General features: G+C 34.8%; 1 protein-coding gene across 1 annotated transcript in view; it reads right to left on the reverse strand.

Annotated features, from left to right (window-relative positions):
* The window catches only part of STXBP5 (syntaxin binding protein 5), a 102,776-nt gene that overhangs the window by 40,169 nt on the left and 44,284 nt on the right, over positions 1-18,323 (reverse strand). The window contains exons 6-9 of the mRNA XM_074896592.1: positions 17,659-17,722; positions 14,067-14,150; positions 2,597-2,720; positions 1,016-1,094 (exon numbers count right to left, since the gene is read on the reverse strand). Coding sequence (XP_074752693.1) covers positions 1,016-1,094; positions 2,597-2,720; positions 14,067-14,150; positions 17,659-17,722 — 351 coding nt within the window. The remainder of the gene's footprint in view (positions 1-1,015; positions 1,095-2,596; positions 2,721-14,066; positions 14,151-17,658; positions 17,723-18,323) is intronic.

The following is an 18,323-nucleotide window of genomic DNA, read 5'->3' on the forward strand; positions in this document are numbered from 1 at the left end:
GAGACTACTTTTGGTTATCTTTCTTTAGATCAGCTTTAGACATTTCTGTTGAGAAAGGAATATGCAGACAGATGTAGACTTCTGAAAGTAAAATATGGCTTTCCAACTATCACAGATGTGCATACATCTGGGAATTAGCCAGCCTTAAATTTCTATGTACCTCACTTTTAGCAAATAATAAAAATATACAGAACCATTTATATTATATGTATGGGTGTACCAATATATAGTAGAAAACTATATTACATCAATTAAGTAACAATCTTCCACAGATTTGAATAGCTGGAAAGCAAATGAAGACAATACATCAATATCCTAAAAGTAAAAGAAAATTTAAAGAAAAAAAATCGTTTGCAAATAGCTGAACAGGTTTCCATGAATATTTTATATTTATATTGCACTTTTTACTCAAACACTTTAAAGCACTTTAGAACCATAAATAAAAGAAATTCAACACAGTCCATGAAATCCTTCAATCCTAATTGCAGTCTTGGTAACAAAACATGCTCCTCAAGATACTGAGTCTCTTGTTGCAATTACGGCTTTGTTACATTCTCAATGTGCATAATTAGGCACAATTCACAGCATAAATTACTGCACTCTACCAGAACAGCTTCTGTCAGTAACATTTTTTGTGGAGGAACACATATTCAGAATTTAGAGTATCTGCATTTGCCAAAGTTCAGTTTTTTCAGGTCTGTGCTTTAGTGTCTTCTGTGGTTTATCAGCCTTGTTTTTCAATATTCTCATAAGATTGAGCAAAAATACACGAGTTTAGTAGCATGGAAGAAGCATGTAGATAATGCATTAGCACTATCCACCTAAGTTAAGGTTAGAGTATAGTAATTTGTTCACATATGTTTGTAGTTTATTCAGCAATATCTGATTTACTGAAATTATTTCAGCTGGTTTACATATCCTGAGGGCACTGAACTATGGTATCTCAACAACGTACATTCCCAGACAGTTGCATTTATTTTACATATGTTAATTTTGCGAACAAAACAAGTCTTACCCAGCTCTAGTTGTTTTATATTCCACCTTAAGGATAGGTTTGCAGGGTTCTGGCTTCTTTCCATCCTTCAGCTGCTTTCCTAAAGTTAATTATTTGCTTATATTAATCTTACAGTTTCATAACATGATAACAAATTATGAAATTCACTATACAGCATTCAAAGTAGAACATTCATACAAACATATATTCAACACCTCTGACAATTATACGGTATGCCTTCGAATAATATTAAAGATTTATTAAAACTCCCAATACACCAACCTAGAATATTTAGGTGTAGTTTTTTGGGTTTTTTCCCCAGTGTTTTGTTTGTTTTGGTTTGGTTTTGGGGTGGGTTTGTTTTTGTTGTTTTGTTTTGGTTTTTTTTTTTTTAGTGTTGTAGAATATTTGTTTTTAGAAATATAATCCTCCCACAAAAAGGTTGTTTTAAATAACACCGGGATATTTAAAATTTATTTTTTGTCTACCATTTCACAATTAAATTTGGTCAGATTACAAGTAAAGTGAGGTTTATTCTGTGTGTTATTCTTAAGGATTAATACTTGAACATGAAAGCCCGCTCTTTCTCTGCTGTGCAACATCAGCAAATAAAGCTTCTACAAATAGAATTTCCCATAAATCAACAGAAATTAAGAGTATTGAGTAAACATGCATCTCTTCTATCTGAACACTGATAAGGTCTGATGCAACTATAAAGTTTTGCAGAAAATTTAATTTTCAGCCCAAAATCAAAATAAAAATGTGTATTGAAAGAGGCCAAAACATACTAAAATAAAGTTAGACTTGTCTAACTAGTTTTACTACTACAGTAGCAGTCAGGTTTAAATTTTTGACTGCTAGAGGATCATACAGAAGTCCACAGCTTCCTTTTCCCACTCTAGTCCACAGCCAGCACAGTAAAGGCTCAGATAGTTAAACCAGAGAATGCTTAAGTATAGCATCTTGTACTACAGCTGTAACCTCATAGATTACCCTCACCGTTACATTACAGGAATCCGAGGTAACTAAGTTGCTAAGACACGACTTAGGCACATGCACACAATACAAACCTGGCATTTTTATAGAAGTTTTTTTTGAAGAACAGCAGCATATTTCACAGAACAACATGTAATGTTATTTTCCTAGATTAACATTAGTGCAAGACTTCTCAGAAGTGGGAACATCTTACCAGACGCTAGCCTTACTCTGTTACAAACCTTTCCAAGAATTTATATGATAATCTACACATTTATACATGAAACAGATGCTTAATTATATGTATTTTAAACAACATATGGGATTGCAATGTCAAGCAAAAGCAAGACCTGCAAAATATGCATTAGTTAATTCTGAGATCAATGCCACTGTGTGAAAGGCAAGCTTAAAGTTCAGATTTAGACAAAACCACACTGATTTGGACTCATTTCATAAAGATTTTGTTTTTAATGAAATCTATCAGAATTTGATATGACAGTGAAAGTTTTTTAGTTGCACTGGAAGTGCATTTTTAATACTTGATTTTGCAAAACACACTTCTATTAAAAATAAGTTCTCTGTGCTTCAAGCACTATCAAACACAGTGTGTATCCATTTTCATCTTACCATGTGGAGTGATTGTCTGGAATGGTTTAGTAGGAGATTTTACATTCCAAATGGTCAAGGTACCATCTGAGTGACTACAAATAAATTGTTTTCCTTCATGATGCCAAGCCACAGAGTGGATAGCCTATGCAAGAAAAAAGAAAACACAGAACAATGTAAGATGAGTATATAAGTATCATTTTATCTTTACTCCTTCCTCCATGACATTAGACAGCAACAAAAAAGTAGAGAAAGTACTAATTAAATCTTACTGCTCTTAGTATGTCATAATTTACCTATGGTAAGTTTTCCATTTGTAGTTACTTCTTTTAGACATTATCCATCAGAAATACTGTCTTCATTGTAGTGACATATTTTAAGGAGGGGGGAAAAAAAAATCCTCCTCAGTGTAGGATTACTTTTTTTTTTTTTCAACAGTGGGTAGCATGCAGAGAATAACCACAAGTATTATTTGAGCTTTGCTAACCAAAATTTTTTAGTCTTGAGAAAAAGGCATTATCCGTACAAGAAATATCTACTTGATGGGATTATTAAGTCAAAGTTTTAAATGGCCTTTTGAAATGTCTCTGGCTATGCACAAGAAGCAAACATGGGCTGAGAACATAAGTAAAAATGAGAACTGAAATAATAAGATTTTTTTTGGAAACGATGAATGAAGATGAAAACATTATGAATAAGCATTCTAATGTTACAATGACAGTTTTGAGGTACAGGAAAGTGTAGGAATCTACTAATAAATCTGTGCAGGAATCTACTAGTAAGTATTTCCAAGAAATAAAGAAACATCTTTATAGTCATCAAATTAGGAATGGAATGATTAAACCCTGCCACATGAAATCTTACTGCAGAAAGACATTGACTAAATGAAATTTAGTTGCTGCCTTCAGGCCAGAAAAAAAGGAAACAATCAAGCAGAGAGTATAAATAAGGCAAAGATATTAACTATCAAGAAGAGATAGGTGCCATTTCTGTTTCTAGCATCTCTACTAATACGTAGAGACATTATGAAACCATTAGGTGATGTTTGAGGGAGTTTTATGTAGAAATGTATATACTGATATAGCATGAAAATGTCAATAATGAAAACCCAAAAGTTGCAGAAGAAAATGTTACTTGCTAGAAGTAGGAACTTGGTTATTACTAAGAATGCAGATTTGTTTAATTCATATAGTAAAGACATTACTGTAAGTAAAGCTGAAAGCAGGACCTGAATATGTGAAAGCTGATGGGTTGTGTGTACCATACCATCTTCTGAGTGGATACCCTCAGCAGACATTCTGTCTGTTAGCAGGGCTTAGACTCACTCCATCTCTTCAGGTAACTAGGGATTCGCTCTGAGGAAACCCAGGTGTGTGAGTAGTAGAGAATCCTAACTAACAGTGAAAGCTTAGGAGGTAAATTATTATGTGAAGAGTATATCACACAAGACAGCTCTAAGCTAACTTTGCCTAAACTGATTACACACAGATCAGATCTTCACATTTCATGAAATTATACAGAAAGACAGTTTCCAGCAATATGATTGGGAGAATCCAGTGATTAAACAACAGAGGAAAATGACTACATTACGTGAGTAGTAACTTTTCCAACCTAAAGCAGTAGAAGACCTGGATATATGCAAATTACAGATTAACTAAATTTAGTATTTGTTAGTGAAATTTAATCTTGTTCTCTATGTAGTGTGGAATCACTGTAGATTTTGTAGAAGACAGATTCAGTGTACCAATATCACGTCTACACATAGGTGACTTAGAAACCTAGACATTGCACATGAAGCCTCCTAGAGTCAAAGTGAAATAGTCTTGCTCATTCTAAGATAATTTTTTATTTAGCAAATAAAAGCAAGTATTATAAAATAAATTTTACATAAATATTGAACATTTGTTTTCATTTACCAACGTAGTACCAAAGTCAGCGATCAGCAAGTTTGAAAGTGCACCCTCTGTAAAGCAAAGGCTACATTTCAAAAGGCTCTTTTCACCAACAAATTATCTACATGCTTTGACTAGCAATACAATGTAGTATGTATGTTTTAGGTACTTTCCCATGTGGAGTCTAACCCTGACAACAGTAGACAGCCATAGTGTAATACAGAGCAGCTTTTGATACACATTTATGTAGAAAATAGGTCTTAAGAACCAGTAAGAAAGCAAGCTTTATAGAAGGAAGGATAACTGAGAAATTAACACATTTTCCTTTTCTTAAAAAAAGGTGGTCAAGAGGAAGGAAATGCAACAGTCCATTTCTGTTGAAACAGCATTAATGCTTAAGAACATAAAAAGATCTGATAAACTCAGAACAAAAGAGGATGACTGCAATCAATTTCTGCAAGGAACCTGATGGGATGGAAAGAAAGCTGAAACAGAATAACGAGGCCTCTGGCTTTACGGCTATTTATTGTCCAGTTTTATAAAGCATGTGGTTACATTTAGCAATGCAGCTGAATATTATTTAAAGCATAACAAAAATACAAGTTTTATGCATTTTTAAATTAATTGAACTAACAATTCTGTGGACTGAATATGATAAACTTTGGTACAGAGCCCTATCCTTTGGTATTACAAAATCTGCAACTTTTTGCAACTTTTTTGTAAGCCTGAAAATAAAACCAGACCTGTAGACTAGCTGTAGCATAACCTCTAGGTATACAACAGGCTAGTATATCTACAGTGGCAAGGCAGTAACACTGAAAAAAGTACAATAACTTTAGGTGGCACTGGTTGGTTGTGATCAATAGCTTCTATCACACAAAAAAAACCTGGTAACTAAAAAATAATCCCAAATACTCAAGAGCAGAAGTTTTAACATTTTTTCCATGGTTAGTATTAGAGCTAGAATTTGAAGGAAAGCATAACATCCAAGATAGAAATCAGACAGAATCCACTGAGGCTGTAAATCTATACATAGCTTCTTAGACACTAAAAAGCCCTTAGGTTTTTTTTTCAAATATTTTACACAAAACTTACTGATGCAGAATAAAACCCTTTATGTTTTAATCATAATTCTTATCTTTATTTAAAACTATCTAGTACCCTTTTGGTACCATAATGCAGCAGTATGCTTAAATCAGCTGGTGCTGATTCAACTGCATCTCAAATATTTTTGTGGAATATATCACTGGTCATATGGATCTCAAACAGACAGTAATCCCTTATGACAAGATCATGTCTTAGTATCACAGAGGACTGTTGCTATATTTAAGGCACAAGGTGTTTATATCCTTAAAGAGGAGTTGTCTGCACAGGTAACAAGTCCTGACCTCAGTAACATTCTGAATTTTTCCATTTACAAACATGTACTGAACACAGGGAATCTTTACAGGAACTTACACAGAGAATGCTCTACAAAAATAACCAACTTTAAATAAGTCTTTAAAATTACATGTTTATAACTAATGGCTTCTTATTAAAAGTATTCCTAACACCCCCTTCATTTTGATTCAAAGTTAAGGTAGCTGTTCTGGATTACATGGAAATTTGTTTCAAAACTTCCAAGACATTTATATATTTTCAAGGGAGGGGAATAAAATCTTACTTTTTTGATTAACAAATGCAGTACAATTGACTGCACTGTCCTATAGATGCCAAAGCTTAACCAGAAATGTAAAAATTAACCATCAGAGAGTATTATGTGGAGACAGGTTGAATATGAAGGAAGCTTCACTTTCACCAACTGTTACTGAAGGATTATTCTGTGTGGAAAAATGACTGCTATACCACCTCCAAAGAATGTGAACGATCTGATTTTCAGAAGGAAACATTTTTGCAATGACTGCAACAGTTACCTGAGGGAGACTGTAGGACCATGAAGTGCAATCACAAACAAGAAACAGAAAAAGTCCGAGGAATAAATTTAAAAGCATTTACATGCAAATGTTCTACAGAAATACATTAAGTAGATCACTAGCTTTTAAAAATAGATTAATGCATGTTTAAAAACATTTTATGAAATTCATTTTTACTGCTGCAATAGCTTGTCACTATCTCTAGAAATTGCTATTACATCTTGGTTCTTTAAAAAGGTACAAAAATTAATAATTCTAACTACAACATTACAATTTAAGACCGAAGTTTTGATTGTATTTTTCCACCAAGGAGATTTAACTGTTTCAATTTATAAAATACATATAAAAATATCCCTTTCTTTTCCATTCCTATAGACTTATTTTAACCCTATAGCTGATTATATCCATATGATTTCAGAACAGTTGAGACCACTCTTCATATCCTATCTTCCTGCAACACAAGATACATGCAGAAATGTATTGATACTTTGACACGAACACAAGAACTATTAATTTGAGAAGTTTCCCCTCTTTGTAAGAGACTTTAACCCATTTTTCTAATACCAAGTTTAGACTACTGCAAGTATAGTTGCTACAACTCAGAAGACAAGAAAATCCATTAAACTGCCTTTTTTTTAAAAAAAAAAAAAAATGCACCTACTTGCTTGCTTTTCAAGTATAACACAGTATCTGACAAAATGTTTCTGCATACTTTCCCACTGGAACACACCAGAACCATGGAGTATTCCTTTAATCATGCTTTGGGTTGGACCACGATGCTTATTCTTTCCTGCTGTCAGTTGAGCTTGAAATATACTGTGCATGACTGGTAAGGTCCATGATATTAGATTAGTTATTCTGCAAACTAGAATGTTTACCATAGCCTATTCAGATTTCACTGGTTTATGATAATCCTCTATTTCCATGGACATGGACAGTATTTTCTGGTAAACCTGAACAGATGGCAACACTGACTCCTTTTCTACAGGTTTACCAACATTTTAAAAGCAAGCACAGTAACTTGGAACTATCTATGCTAACTCTCTTGTCAACAGACTAAGAAAGTGGAAAAAATGCTGCAAGAGTAAGAAAAAAAAGTGTAGCTACTGTGACTTAAGCAGCAATATATCATAAAGATTGTTTTGATGCAATGAAATGTGCAAGTGCCTAATGGCTGCACTGACATGCTTTGGTTTGTGGCAAGTCACATATCAGGGTTGCCTTTTTTCCCCTCCTTCCTCTTAACTCCACAGGCTACTTTGGCATGTTTTTAATGCTGTCAAATAATCTCTTACACTCAGCCATGTACCAGAACATTAAGCCTAACAATAGCAATCTGTAATACGTTTTCTGAGTTAATGCTATCAACCCTTACTTGAAATCAGAACAAAATACTACTTGAAGAATGGACTTAAAGCTAGTTTGTTTTCAGATGTTGCATTTCAATAATTTAGAAACAGAACTAATAGTTGAGAAATTTGTTTTATTTCTTTCATGGCTGAAAATACAGTATGGGAAACATTTGCAGTATAAACGGTATTCCGTGTATGAAACACGTAACTTCATTTTTTTAAAATCCCCAATGTTTGAACATAAAAGGCTTAAAAATGATGAAAAAAATTTACAGTCTTATTTTTCCACTGAGCTTGCCCAAGACAAAAAGGATGTTTTGAGGAAAGGGTTTCAAAGAAACATTCAAAGAAAAGTTCATTGACAACTGCAGTTCCTTTATGTCACAGATAATTTACTCCAAATTAGCTAAAAAAGAACGTTAAATTTATGCATTCTCCTAATTAATTTTAAACATGCAACATATTACTGTTATGATAAAAAGTTCAGTATCTCATTTGTAATATAGAAAAATGAAGAACAAATTCTAAATTCCCTGTTACAAACTAGAATGTTGTGGAGGGAAGAACACACCAGAAATCAGCACTAATACTAATCATGACTGAGAGCTGCCTCCCCCAGCCATGTTTACACAAAGGTATGATTACAAAGGTTTTAGGTGGTGGTGTTGCCCACTCTATAAGCATTCCTGTCCTTGGAATGAGTGGTCCTAGTGTTCTTGTGCTGCAATTACCAGAGCAGGGTGCTGGGCAGGCACACATTCAGACAGGAAGGAAGCATGGATAGCGTTCCACTGACCCAGCTTTCAGGCAACAAATTGAGACTGCCCCACCACAACGTGAGAATTTGCTTCAGAAAAAGTCTCCTAAAGGTCAGATAAACTGAAATGAAACCAAGAAGGAAGCTACAAAAAGGTATAACATGGTTCAGCTTCTTCCCTGAGGAAATTGCACAGATATCTTTCCATAAACCTCTGATCATGCAGGAAGTTTGACCCTCATTATTCCTTAGCAAAGGAAGATCATAAAGGATGACATTTGAATCCCTTCACACATCTGAAGTTTTGAGTCAAAAATAGTTGCATCAAATGATGGCAGCAGACTATACAACCCCAGTTGTTTTAAGACCAACATCAAGTACAGAGTGATGAGAGAGGAGGCGACTAATCCAATAGCAAACTTTCTAGCAAACAGTCTTCACGGTATCAACATGCCTGGGCCATCCTGTTCATGATGCCTGATCGTGAAGCCTAGTCACCCATTAACAGCCACCATCACTCAAACAAAGCAGACAATTGTGTTTCACAGCACTGTTACAGGAAAAACTGATGGAGAGGATCCAGCTCCAGGGTCCTGACAGCTACATCTTGTGCCTCAATGTCATGCAGAACTGCAACGGTGCTGTAGCACCAAGCTCTGCTGATGTCCATCCTGCAATCCCCAGTAGAAATGCTCACGCTCCAGGTAGAGCACTGCAACTTCTAATGACAGAATCAGTCGTTGCCTTTGTAATGACTGGTGATGGGATTTTATGAAACTAATGGGTCTACACAGTTAACCAGTACCAGAAGAATTACTTGTTTTCAGCAGGGTTAGAGCCAGGGAATGTTTCCTCAGTAGTAACTAGCAAGCCTGATTCACCAAACAAGATACCTCTGCAACTCCCCTGCTACAATTCAGCAGTCTGAGATGGTACAGTCAAGGAGAAAGAAGGGAGACCAGACAGCATTTCCTGTGTCTGATGAACAGCTCTGTTCCAGATCTAAAGTGTGACAAGACTGGACTAAGTTGCTCTCTTCTTATTGGTTGTCAACTCCGCACTCAGAAGAGCCCTCATCAAGGACAAGCAGAGAACCAAGAACATAAATGCTGAGGTTTAAAATCCTGCTGCTGCTACAGGGCAGAATGTCACATGCATTACCCCGTGAGAGGAAAGGTGAAACATGTTCATGGACGGAATACAGCCCTTACAGTCATTGTATGAAAGAAGCCTCTGGCAAAGCCATTGAATCAGGAAATCAACAAGAAACAAGAGCTAGAAAGATTCTGGGCACAGAAATACTCAAGTTTACAAGGTTTCCTAGCAGGAAATAAAATGACAGAGAGTTTTCTCTGCACTGCACCACACTTACCAGAAGTAGAGGAGATCTCATGAATTAAGACATTATTCCACCACTGCTAGCAGTCTGTATGCACTTTTTTGAGCAAGGAAGCCACTACATTGTCAGGAAATCTGAAGCTTTTCCTCAAACCTTAAGTTTTCATGTGCAATGGGTCTTTCCAACTGATACTTTTCTTGGGTGTAAAGGAAGAGGGCAAAAAAGAGTTATTTATACTGTGACTTGCTGTATTGTCATGCAGCCACAGCTAATTATGAAAAGATACTGCTAAGGCAGTCAGGGTAAGACTGCCTTTTTGGGAAGCAACAATCTCAAATTAGACTAAGCTAGTCAAACATCTTGACGAGACATTACAATACTTTAGTAATTGTATGTCATCCTAATTATTTGTTATTGGGGTATACGGGAGAAGGAGCAAAATAAGGAATGAATATGGCCAATTTTTTAGGCTCCTTCATTATAAAGGCAGCAGATGTCTTAGTGATCCAGTGAACGAGAAAAGATATTCCAGAAAACCACACAGGAGCAAACGTAACTCTAAAAGTTATGTCTTACAAAGATGTTGTAGCCAGGATGTAAAAATACTTTGGTTACTTCTATTATATATCTTAAAAATCAGACTGTGTTGCATCTTTCTGACCAAAGTTTTTCAATTCTGAAGTCAGTATTACATGTTAAGATAACGAAACTAATATCAGTCTCAAATGTGGAGAAAGAAAAAAAAAAATCAAGGTGCAGTCAAATTTAGAATGGACACACATTAAATTATTTTTGCCTAGAACTGTCTACTTGTTACTCTTCTCTTGCCCAAAACCTTGGTTATCTGTACTCTCCCTGTGTTCTGCTCAATTCAGTCAATTTCCCTGGTTTCTGATTTTCTATTCTACTTTAAAATCTAAAAAACAGTACTAGACTGCCAGTGAAATTCTTTCCTTACTATACATAGCCAAAAATGAAAAGTCTATATAACTATTTTAATTGCTAAGTTATTCAACTAGAATGAACAGGTTACCTTATTATCAGAATTTCAACAATGCCAGACAGCATTTTTCACAGTATCAGTTATGGTGTTACTTGTCTAAGACTCAAAGTTACCCACATTTCCACAGCAACCTCTTTCAACATTAAGTAAGTGAGAATGCTTTTCTCTTTTCTGTTAAGCAAGCTGCTCGTTTAAACTAGAAAAGTTATTATTTGGCAATATAATTTTATTCTTCAAAAAAAATTTCTTTGGTATTTCTTAACACTTACATTCACTTATTTGAAACTGTGCTAGCTGAGAAACAGCAAGAACAGTATATATTTACATAGGCCACTAGTTAGTCAGCACTGATAACATGATTAGAAAGATAACATTATGGAGTTGAATATTCCTTTCACTGACAAACTGAGGGAGATTCTCTATTTTTGCAGCTAAATACAAGACAGGCACTGAAGAATAAAATGAAAGAAACAGAAGCCCCACCTCATCTGACTCACACTAAACAGACAGATGTAGGTAGCATACATATACTCATCCACTTTCTGCAGCTTTCTATTCATTATCTTTTCTGTATCTGATAGGATCTTTTCTCAAGGCCATTGGTCCAGAAACAATTATAGCACTCTCAGCAATGGCACCTTTCAAGGAACACATTTTTGAATTCTGTTAGAAACCAAATGATTGATTTTGTCTAAGTCATTCAGGCTAGAATCCAATAGGACTTGAGACTGCCTAACTGTATCAAATCCAGATTCAAGAAGGAACATTACTCTATTCTGCTTTCTGCCTTAGAAGATTAGATCTAAATAACTTGCCCATTGAAGAAGAAATTCCTTGTCATACAGTGTTAAATGGATGAGAACCAACAAATTCTTACCGCATACAGTAATACTTTTTTCAAAAAGATGTTTTCCTTAAAGGGCAATTTGAACTCACAGAGGAAGTATACTTCAACTTTTAAGACTTGAACAGCCAATATTTCTTTTAAGCAACTTTACATATGTTGATTCTCACTAATTAATTAAAACAGTGAAACTTACCAGGTTCACTCTATAGATCTTCATTTTTTACTCTCACATTCCTATCCATTCCCAACATATGATAATGTACATTTCTTTATGAAAGGATCTGACCTGAGGTATTTCATTACACCTTCTGCAATAAAAAAAAAGCCCTGAACAACTAGATGTATTCACTTATAAATCCTAAAGGAAATCAAAGATTAAACGGCTGAACTGCTTACTCACTGCTGTTTGCAACTTCAAATCAGGAAGAGGACAAGTATGGAGTCAGTTTTTAAACAAATTGGCCACAAAATCCAAAGAAAAAGAGAATAAGCAGCATAGTGGGTAAGTTTCTAGAAACTGCAACAAAACTTTAATAAAGAACAGAGTTAACTGACATACGAATGAGTATAATATACACCAGGAAATCGACATGCTTTTAAGAAAATCATATACAACAAACCTCCAAAAATGGTAACAAACATGTGGCTAATGGAAGCACCAATTAAGCTGTCTACCCAATTTTCAAAATCTTTCAAGAACTTCTCTCAAAGGTTAGTTTCCTTACAGAGAAACCTGAATAGATGAATAATCAGTTAGGGCATCAGGAAGTAAAGCAACCTAGAATAAAGACAGGCTGGCAGTAATTGATTAGTTCATGGATGAAGGTAATGGTAGAGACCCTCAGGGATTTGTGCTCTCAGTTTATTCGTAAATAGCTCAGAAAATTAGAACAAGCATATTAAGGTGATAAATCTGCTGACAATACCAAAGCATGTTCAAGGTAGAAATCACAATTTCAGTGAAGAACTGCAAAAAGACTTAAAAATTTTAATTGTCCAATTATGTAAATGTGAAGCAATGCATAAACACAATGGATTTTGAGCTGACAATTAACACTGAAGAATGAGACTAGCTTTATGGTAGGTTGTTCCAAGGAAGTATCTGCTTAATGCTTGCAGCACTAAAGGCTAATCCAGTATCAAGATCAAGAGAGATAGAAAACAAAACCAAACATAATTATTCCACATCATAAACCCAGCATGCCCACATCTTGAATACACTATATTATTGTGTTTCTCTTTTATAAAACAAAGACAAAATAGAATAGTTAAAAAAAAGTTAGAGCAAGAAGAGTAAGATGTATAGGAAGAATTTGAGTAAGACTAGAAAAAGATGACAGAGATACAAGAGAGTTTATGAAACAAAACGTCAGAGGGAATTAATTAGGTGCATGCAATGAAACTGGAAGGTAGAAAATTGCTCTTCACATAACATGCTTTGAGGCTTATACAGACATTTCTGAACAAAGAAACCTCAATTCAGCTCTGATGTTCTAATACAGTCCTGATGATCTAAGGTTTAGACTACTTCAGAGACTCCCCCTTCAAAGAAACTCTTCACTGGTAGAACTAACACACACAAGCATGAGTGCTGAGCCAGAAGCACCACAAAAAAACACCCCAAATCCTGCCTTGTGATAAGTTCAGCGCAGACCTAAGGAAAAGACCCATGGCGATACAAGAAACAGGCCTAGCTGGTACTGAGCAACAACACAGACATTTTACAATCAATGAAATGTAATCAAGACTAACTTTATGTTAAATAAAATACATCAACTTGAATATTATGTTAAAAGATTTCTCTTGATCTCAGTCTTTCAACATTGTCTACATTCTCTCAAGAAGCAAGTTTTAAAGAAAGAAATGCCATTCAACACGATTTTTAAATCTTCTCTAGGTTTTATTTCAAACCTTGATTTTATCCTACAAAAGGTGTTTATAGAAATGTCCTAGTGAGATTATTTCCTGGTTTCTTCCCCATCTCTGCTACCACTTCTCAGAATATGTGAGATATCAAATTACAGAAATTTCTAAACCATCTTTTTTTCAACTTAAGACTCAAACTCTTAACACAGGTGAAAAATCACACTACTCAATAACAGAGAAAAAGATCTGAAAGTTTCCCCCTCCAGCCCCTGAAATCGGTGAAGAAATCCATCCATGCCACCATTCATTGCTTCATGAACTTCAACTCAATGAACACTTATTCAACATGAAGTTTCTATTAGTCAAACTCTACAGCTATTTTAGAGAAAACTTCAAGTACTTGCAATTTCAAAGAGACCTATTTATTGATCCACTGGTGAAAGAAGTAGGAAAAAAATGGGAAATAATCAGTATTAGAATAGAAAATAACATCCTCATAGTAACATTTTTCATCTGAATTACCTCATCATGTGTGTATCTGTAATCTGCCTTCTTTGACTTCAGATCCCATAATACCACTGTTCCAGACTCAAAGCCAATCAGAAGCTGCAATAATAAGCAGATATATTAAGTATTTATAAGGATAAAAAAATACCATTTGCAATGCCTGTAGTTCCTGCCCCAAAGAGATACCGCATAATACTACATATAGTAACTTCAAGTAGTTATGAATACAAAAATTAGTGAGAAGCAGTGAAGACCTCAATGTTGAAGAGGTTTACTTTGTACTTGCCATTCTCCTACACTTCCAGCAAATATAACTGGCATTCATGTAAAACTAGAAAAAAAATAATGCACTCTTCAGAAGCATCCTTGGAAATCTCTTTGAGTTCCAGAAAGGGCAACATTAAATTTTAAGTGTATTCCTTCCTGAGTGAAAATGGGGGGGGTTGGAAAAGAGAACTTTTTGTTGTGCATTTTCATCACCAGAATTTTTTCTGCTTACATTAGCTGTAAGAACGCACTATCCTTCCTGAAGTTCTAGGTAACAGTCCATTCTCTATAAAGAAACTATGTAATATGTGCTTTCTCCAGATATCCATCACAAGTGCGATAACTGGCTAAAGGAACACCAAGAACATTAGTTGTTAAGAAGAGGAAAGCTAGAGAGATATTAAACAAGATAATTTTCTCAATCTTTTTTGCGAGAAGCAGTATTAAACCATTTCTGCAGAGAGCAAAGATTCAAATTAGTCATAAAAATTGGTCTAACAAACTGTTGAGTACTTAAGTGTTTTGCTCTCCTATCTTGTGACACTCCTCTTAAAAAAAAACCAAACCAAGGCCAATATACAACAGTAGTAGCAGTGCTGGCACTTGCTATATAGAAGGTGGCAATGAAGCTTCATCTTTCATAGTTGCTGGATCTACTGTGAGATCTTTCCTTTGAGCAATGTTGTTATAGAGAATCAGCTCCTAGCATTAACTAACACACCTTCACTCCCACTTCTTTTTGCCCCCACAATGGACACACAATAAAGTAGCAGTTGTCTGCCGGGATTTACTCACTGTTGAAACAGCCTGTTTCCTGTGAGCAAACTGAAAAGCCTTGAGGAGTGTCCTTCATATGACAAGTTAGAAAACACTGCCTTCACACACATGCCATTGCAGTCAAGGATAGAGAGCTAGATCAATATGGTCTACAGTCATACCTAGATGTTTTTGCCTAGACAGCCTTTTTGGCACATTAAGATTTCAAGGTGTATTTCCAGTATGAAAAATAACAGAGGATCTCCTACCCGATTACAGATCAAATATGTGATCCGTATCAGAGCTATACAGCACTAAAATACCCTAATATTAGATATATCTGCTCTAGTAGAACTGAATGTTAGGGTTTATTCCTCACTGCAGTGTCATGTATACTATTATTTTAAATCACTTTGCTTATCATAAGCCATATTTTATAATTTCTCTGTTTTAACTTTAAACATTAGAAAAAACAGTGATTAGAAGGCTAACAACAAATTTTTTAAAGTGAGTACACAGGAGGTTCTTGCTACTGCAGAGTTTTTTTCTGCAATATTTTTCTTATGAAAAAGAATAGGAGCATAATGTCAGATTCTAAACCACTGATTGATAGCCTGATTGTTAAAGACAGTAATGCTTAAACTTTAATTAACAATAATTAAGTGTGGAATACACTAGAAGTATAACTAGAAAGTAATTTGTCTTTTCTGAAGTTGCCACAGCTTCATAGCATTCATATTCTAGGGTCCATAATTCTGGAATGCGATTCAAACCTAACTCTACAGAGAAACCCATCCGTTATGCACTTACTGCAGTAAGCTTCAGCACAACGAAAAACACCTATACTCATTAAATTCTCCTTGTTGGACTGAAAATTCAGATGTCTAGGATACAAGCTTAAAACTAGCATGTTATTAAAATGCTCAAACCACTGCTGAGACAACAGTATCATTCCCTGTCTTCAGCTTTATCCACCAAGTTGTCAATTTAAAGGATGTAAAGCAAAAAACAGTATTTCTCCTGCATACGTGGAATAGTAGTAAACAAAATTATTTTATCTCTCTGAAGATTCTTCAGAAATGGGAGTTCAAAACTGTAGGATTTTTCTGAGACATTACACTTACAAAAATAGTATTTCAGAATTTAATGCATTGATCTATTCAATCACTATACCTGATTATTCTACAACGAAGTCACTGATGAAAATTTGTTTGAAGTGGCATCAAGGTCTCTCTGGCTGTTATAACCATACTTTTGTCAGAGGTCTACACACTTTTGGAAAAGATACATTTAAGACTGATATTTTCAAATCCTCCTTTCATATTTTGCTTTATTCCTGTTGTCAAAACTAATGAAATTCCCTCCTGCTTACTCTTCATTTAAGACAAAGGCATCTGAAGAAAAGTTGCGGTAAACCACTATGATTTACTAAATAATTATATGGGCCACACAAGCTAAAGAGGCTTAAGATCCTTCATAGAGTAAGCAAGCCATGTGATCCCATCCTAACACTTGCAGAAGAGGTCTGTTACCTGAAGCACAGACTTAGTCTTGCAACCATGACTTAAGTGAGGAATAAAATATGATTTGGTACTACAATAAGCACTGTGACATAGAGAAGGCATACATTTTAACTTATTGCTTTCCCTTAATTCATGGAGCCTTCACTGTGAACTAAAGTTATGTGTTCTACGTTGTTCTGGCATGAGCCTCAAAACAGATGTGACAAAGCAAAGAGTAAACCTGTATATTTACTTTAGTAATACAGAAGGAACGAATGACCATTGAGTTCACAGATCAAATTATTTGTGGCTGCTATGTCACAGGACAAAAATTACTATCTTGCAAGGGCTTCAAGAACATGTACTGTAAAACTTTGTCAAAATAAAAAGATTATTATGTTAATACTATCTCAAAAGAAGAAAAAGACAAGTCTAATACATAGCTCTTATTTACAAGATTTAGTTGAGTTGACTTTTCTGAAGTATCTAGTTGTACTACAGGCCAGTTATGTTTTAAGCAATTTATTATAATCACTAGATGCAGTTAGCAAAATGAGAATGTGTCAGACCTCAAATCCCATAAGAACTGCTGCCTTGGACTGGCTAAACTAAAGATGAAGAACACAGTATTCTATATAAATATGCTACATAAATAAATATTTTGAAGTTGTGAAATAGCAACACCAAAGAGCATTATAAAGTTTATTTAATTTCCATCCCACTATCTCTGCACTCAGGTTATGATTGGGCTCTTCTGGTAATACCTTAGTTTTTACCACCACAAGTAAAGTTGTTTGCTTTTTGTTTTCAAAAATACTTGCAATTAAGCACTTACAGCTCTGTTTTCAAATGTTTCGGACTACAAGATGCATTCAGTTGTTCCAGTAATGCATCCTAAAGTCATGTCTGTAACTTGCTTCATATTATTTCAGAGCCTAAATCCTTGATTTAGTCTTTGTTTATGCTTTCAACATTGTCCTCATCTACTTAATCCTTCCTTAAAAAGCAGTGGTATCTATACTTAAAAAAAAAAAGTCTTGCTTGAAAATGAACATACTGAATAGTCTTTAAGCATATCCTACCTTTCCTTCATCCATTGGATTGTCACTAATGTGGACAATTGGCCCTGGGTGAGATTTGGACGACCTAAACAAGAAATATTTCCATTTAATTAATAAATTCCCCTGTTCAAAACTGCATCTCAAAATTATTGCAGTACAGATTCTGCAGATATAGAGTCCATGTGAGTAACCAATTGACATTTCAGCATGGAGTCACTTTTCAAGTCCATAAACATTTTCCGTCTGTTTTTAGGCACTTGGTTTCTGTGTTTTAGTAAGAAGGAAAGACTTATTTACTGCTTATTCACAACACACAAGAAAATTGCCATTAGCTTTACAATATTTATCTTAATGTTTGTTGTTACAGAACTGACACATTTGGATAAAACGTTTATTTTTATGTTGCAAGACAGGTCTTTCCATTATTTATAAACTGCCCAAACTACATGTTGTTAAAACAACACAGAGTTAAGACTTTATGCTGACTTCTTGCTATTGAAGAAGATGGACTAATGAAGAGCTGTGTTTGTTTCAACAGCCTCTGGCAAGTGCTGGACTTCATGTATGTTTTGAAGATAGACATAACATTCCAGAACAAAATAACAGCACTGGAATAGCAGCACACAGCTATGTTTTCACCCACAAAATATTACTTGCATACACAAATTTATTATTAAAGAAGGAGG

This window comes from Athene noctua, chromosome 1, assembly GCF_965140245.1.
Source record: "Athene noctua chromosome 1, bAthNoc1.hap1.1, whole genome shotgun sequence".
Lineage (NCBI taxonomy): Eukaryota > Metazoa > Chordata > Aves > Strigiformes > Strigidae > Athene > Athene noctua.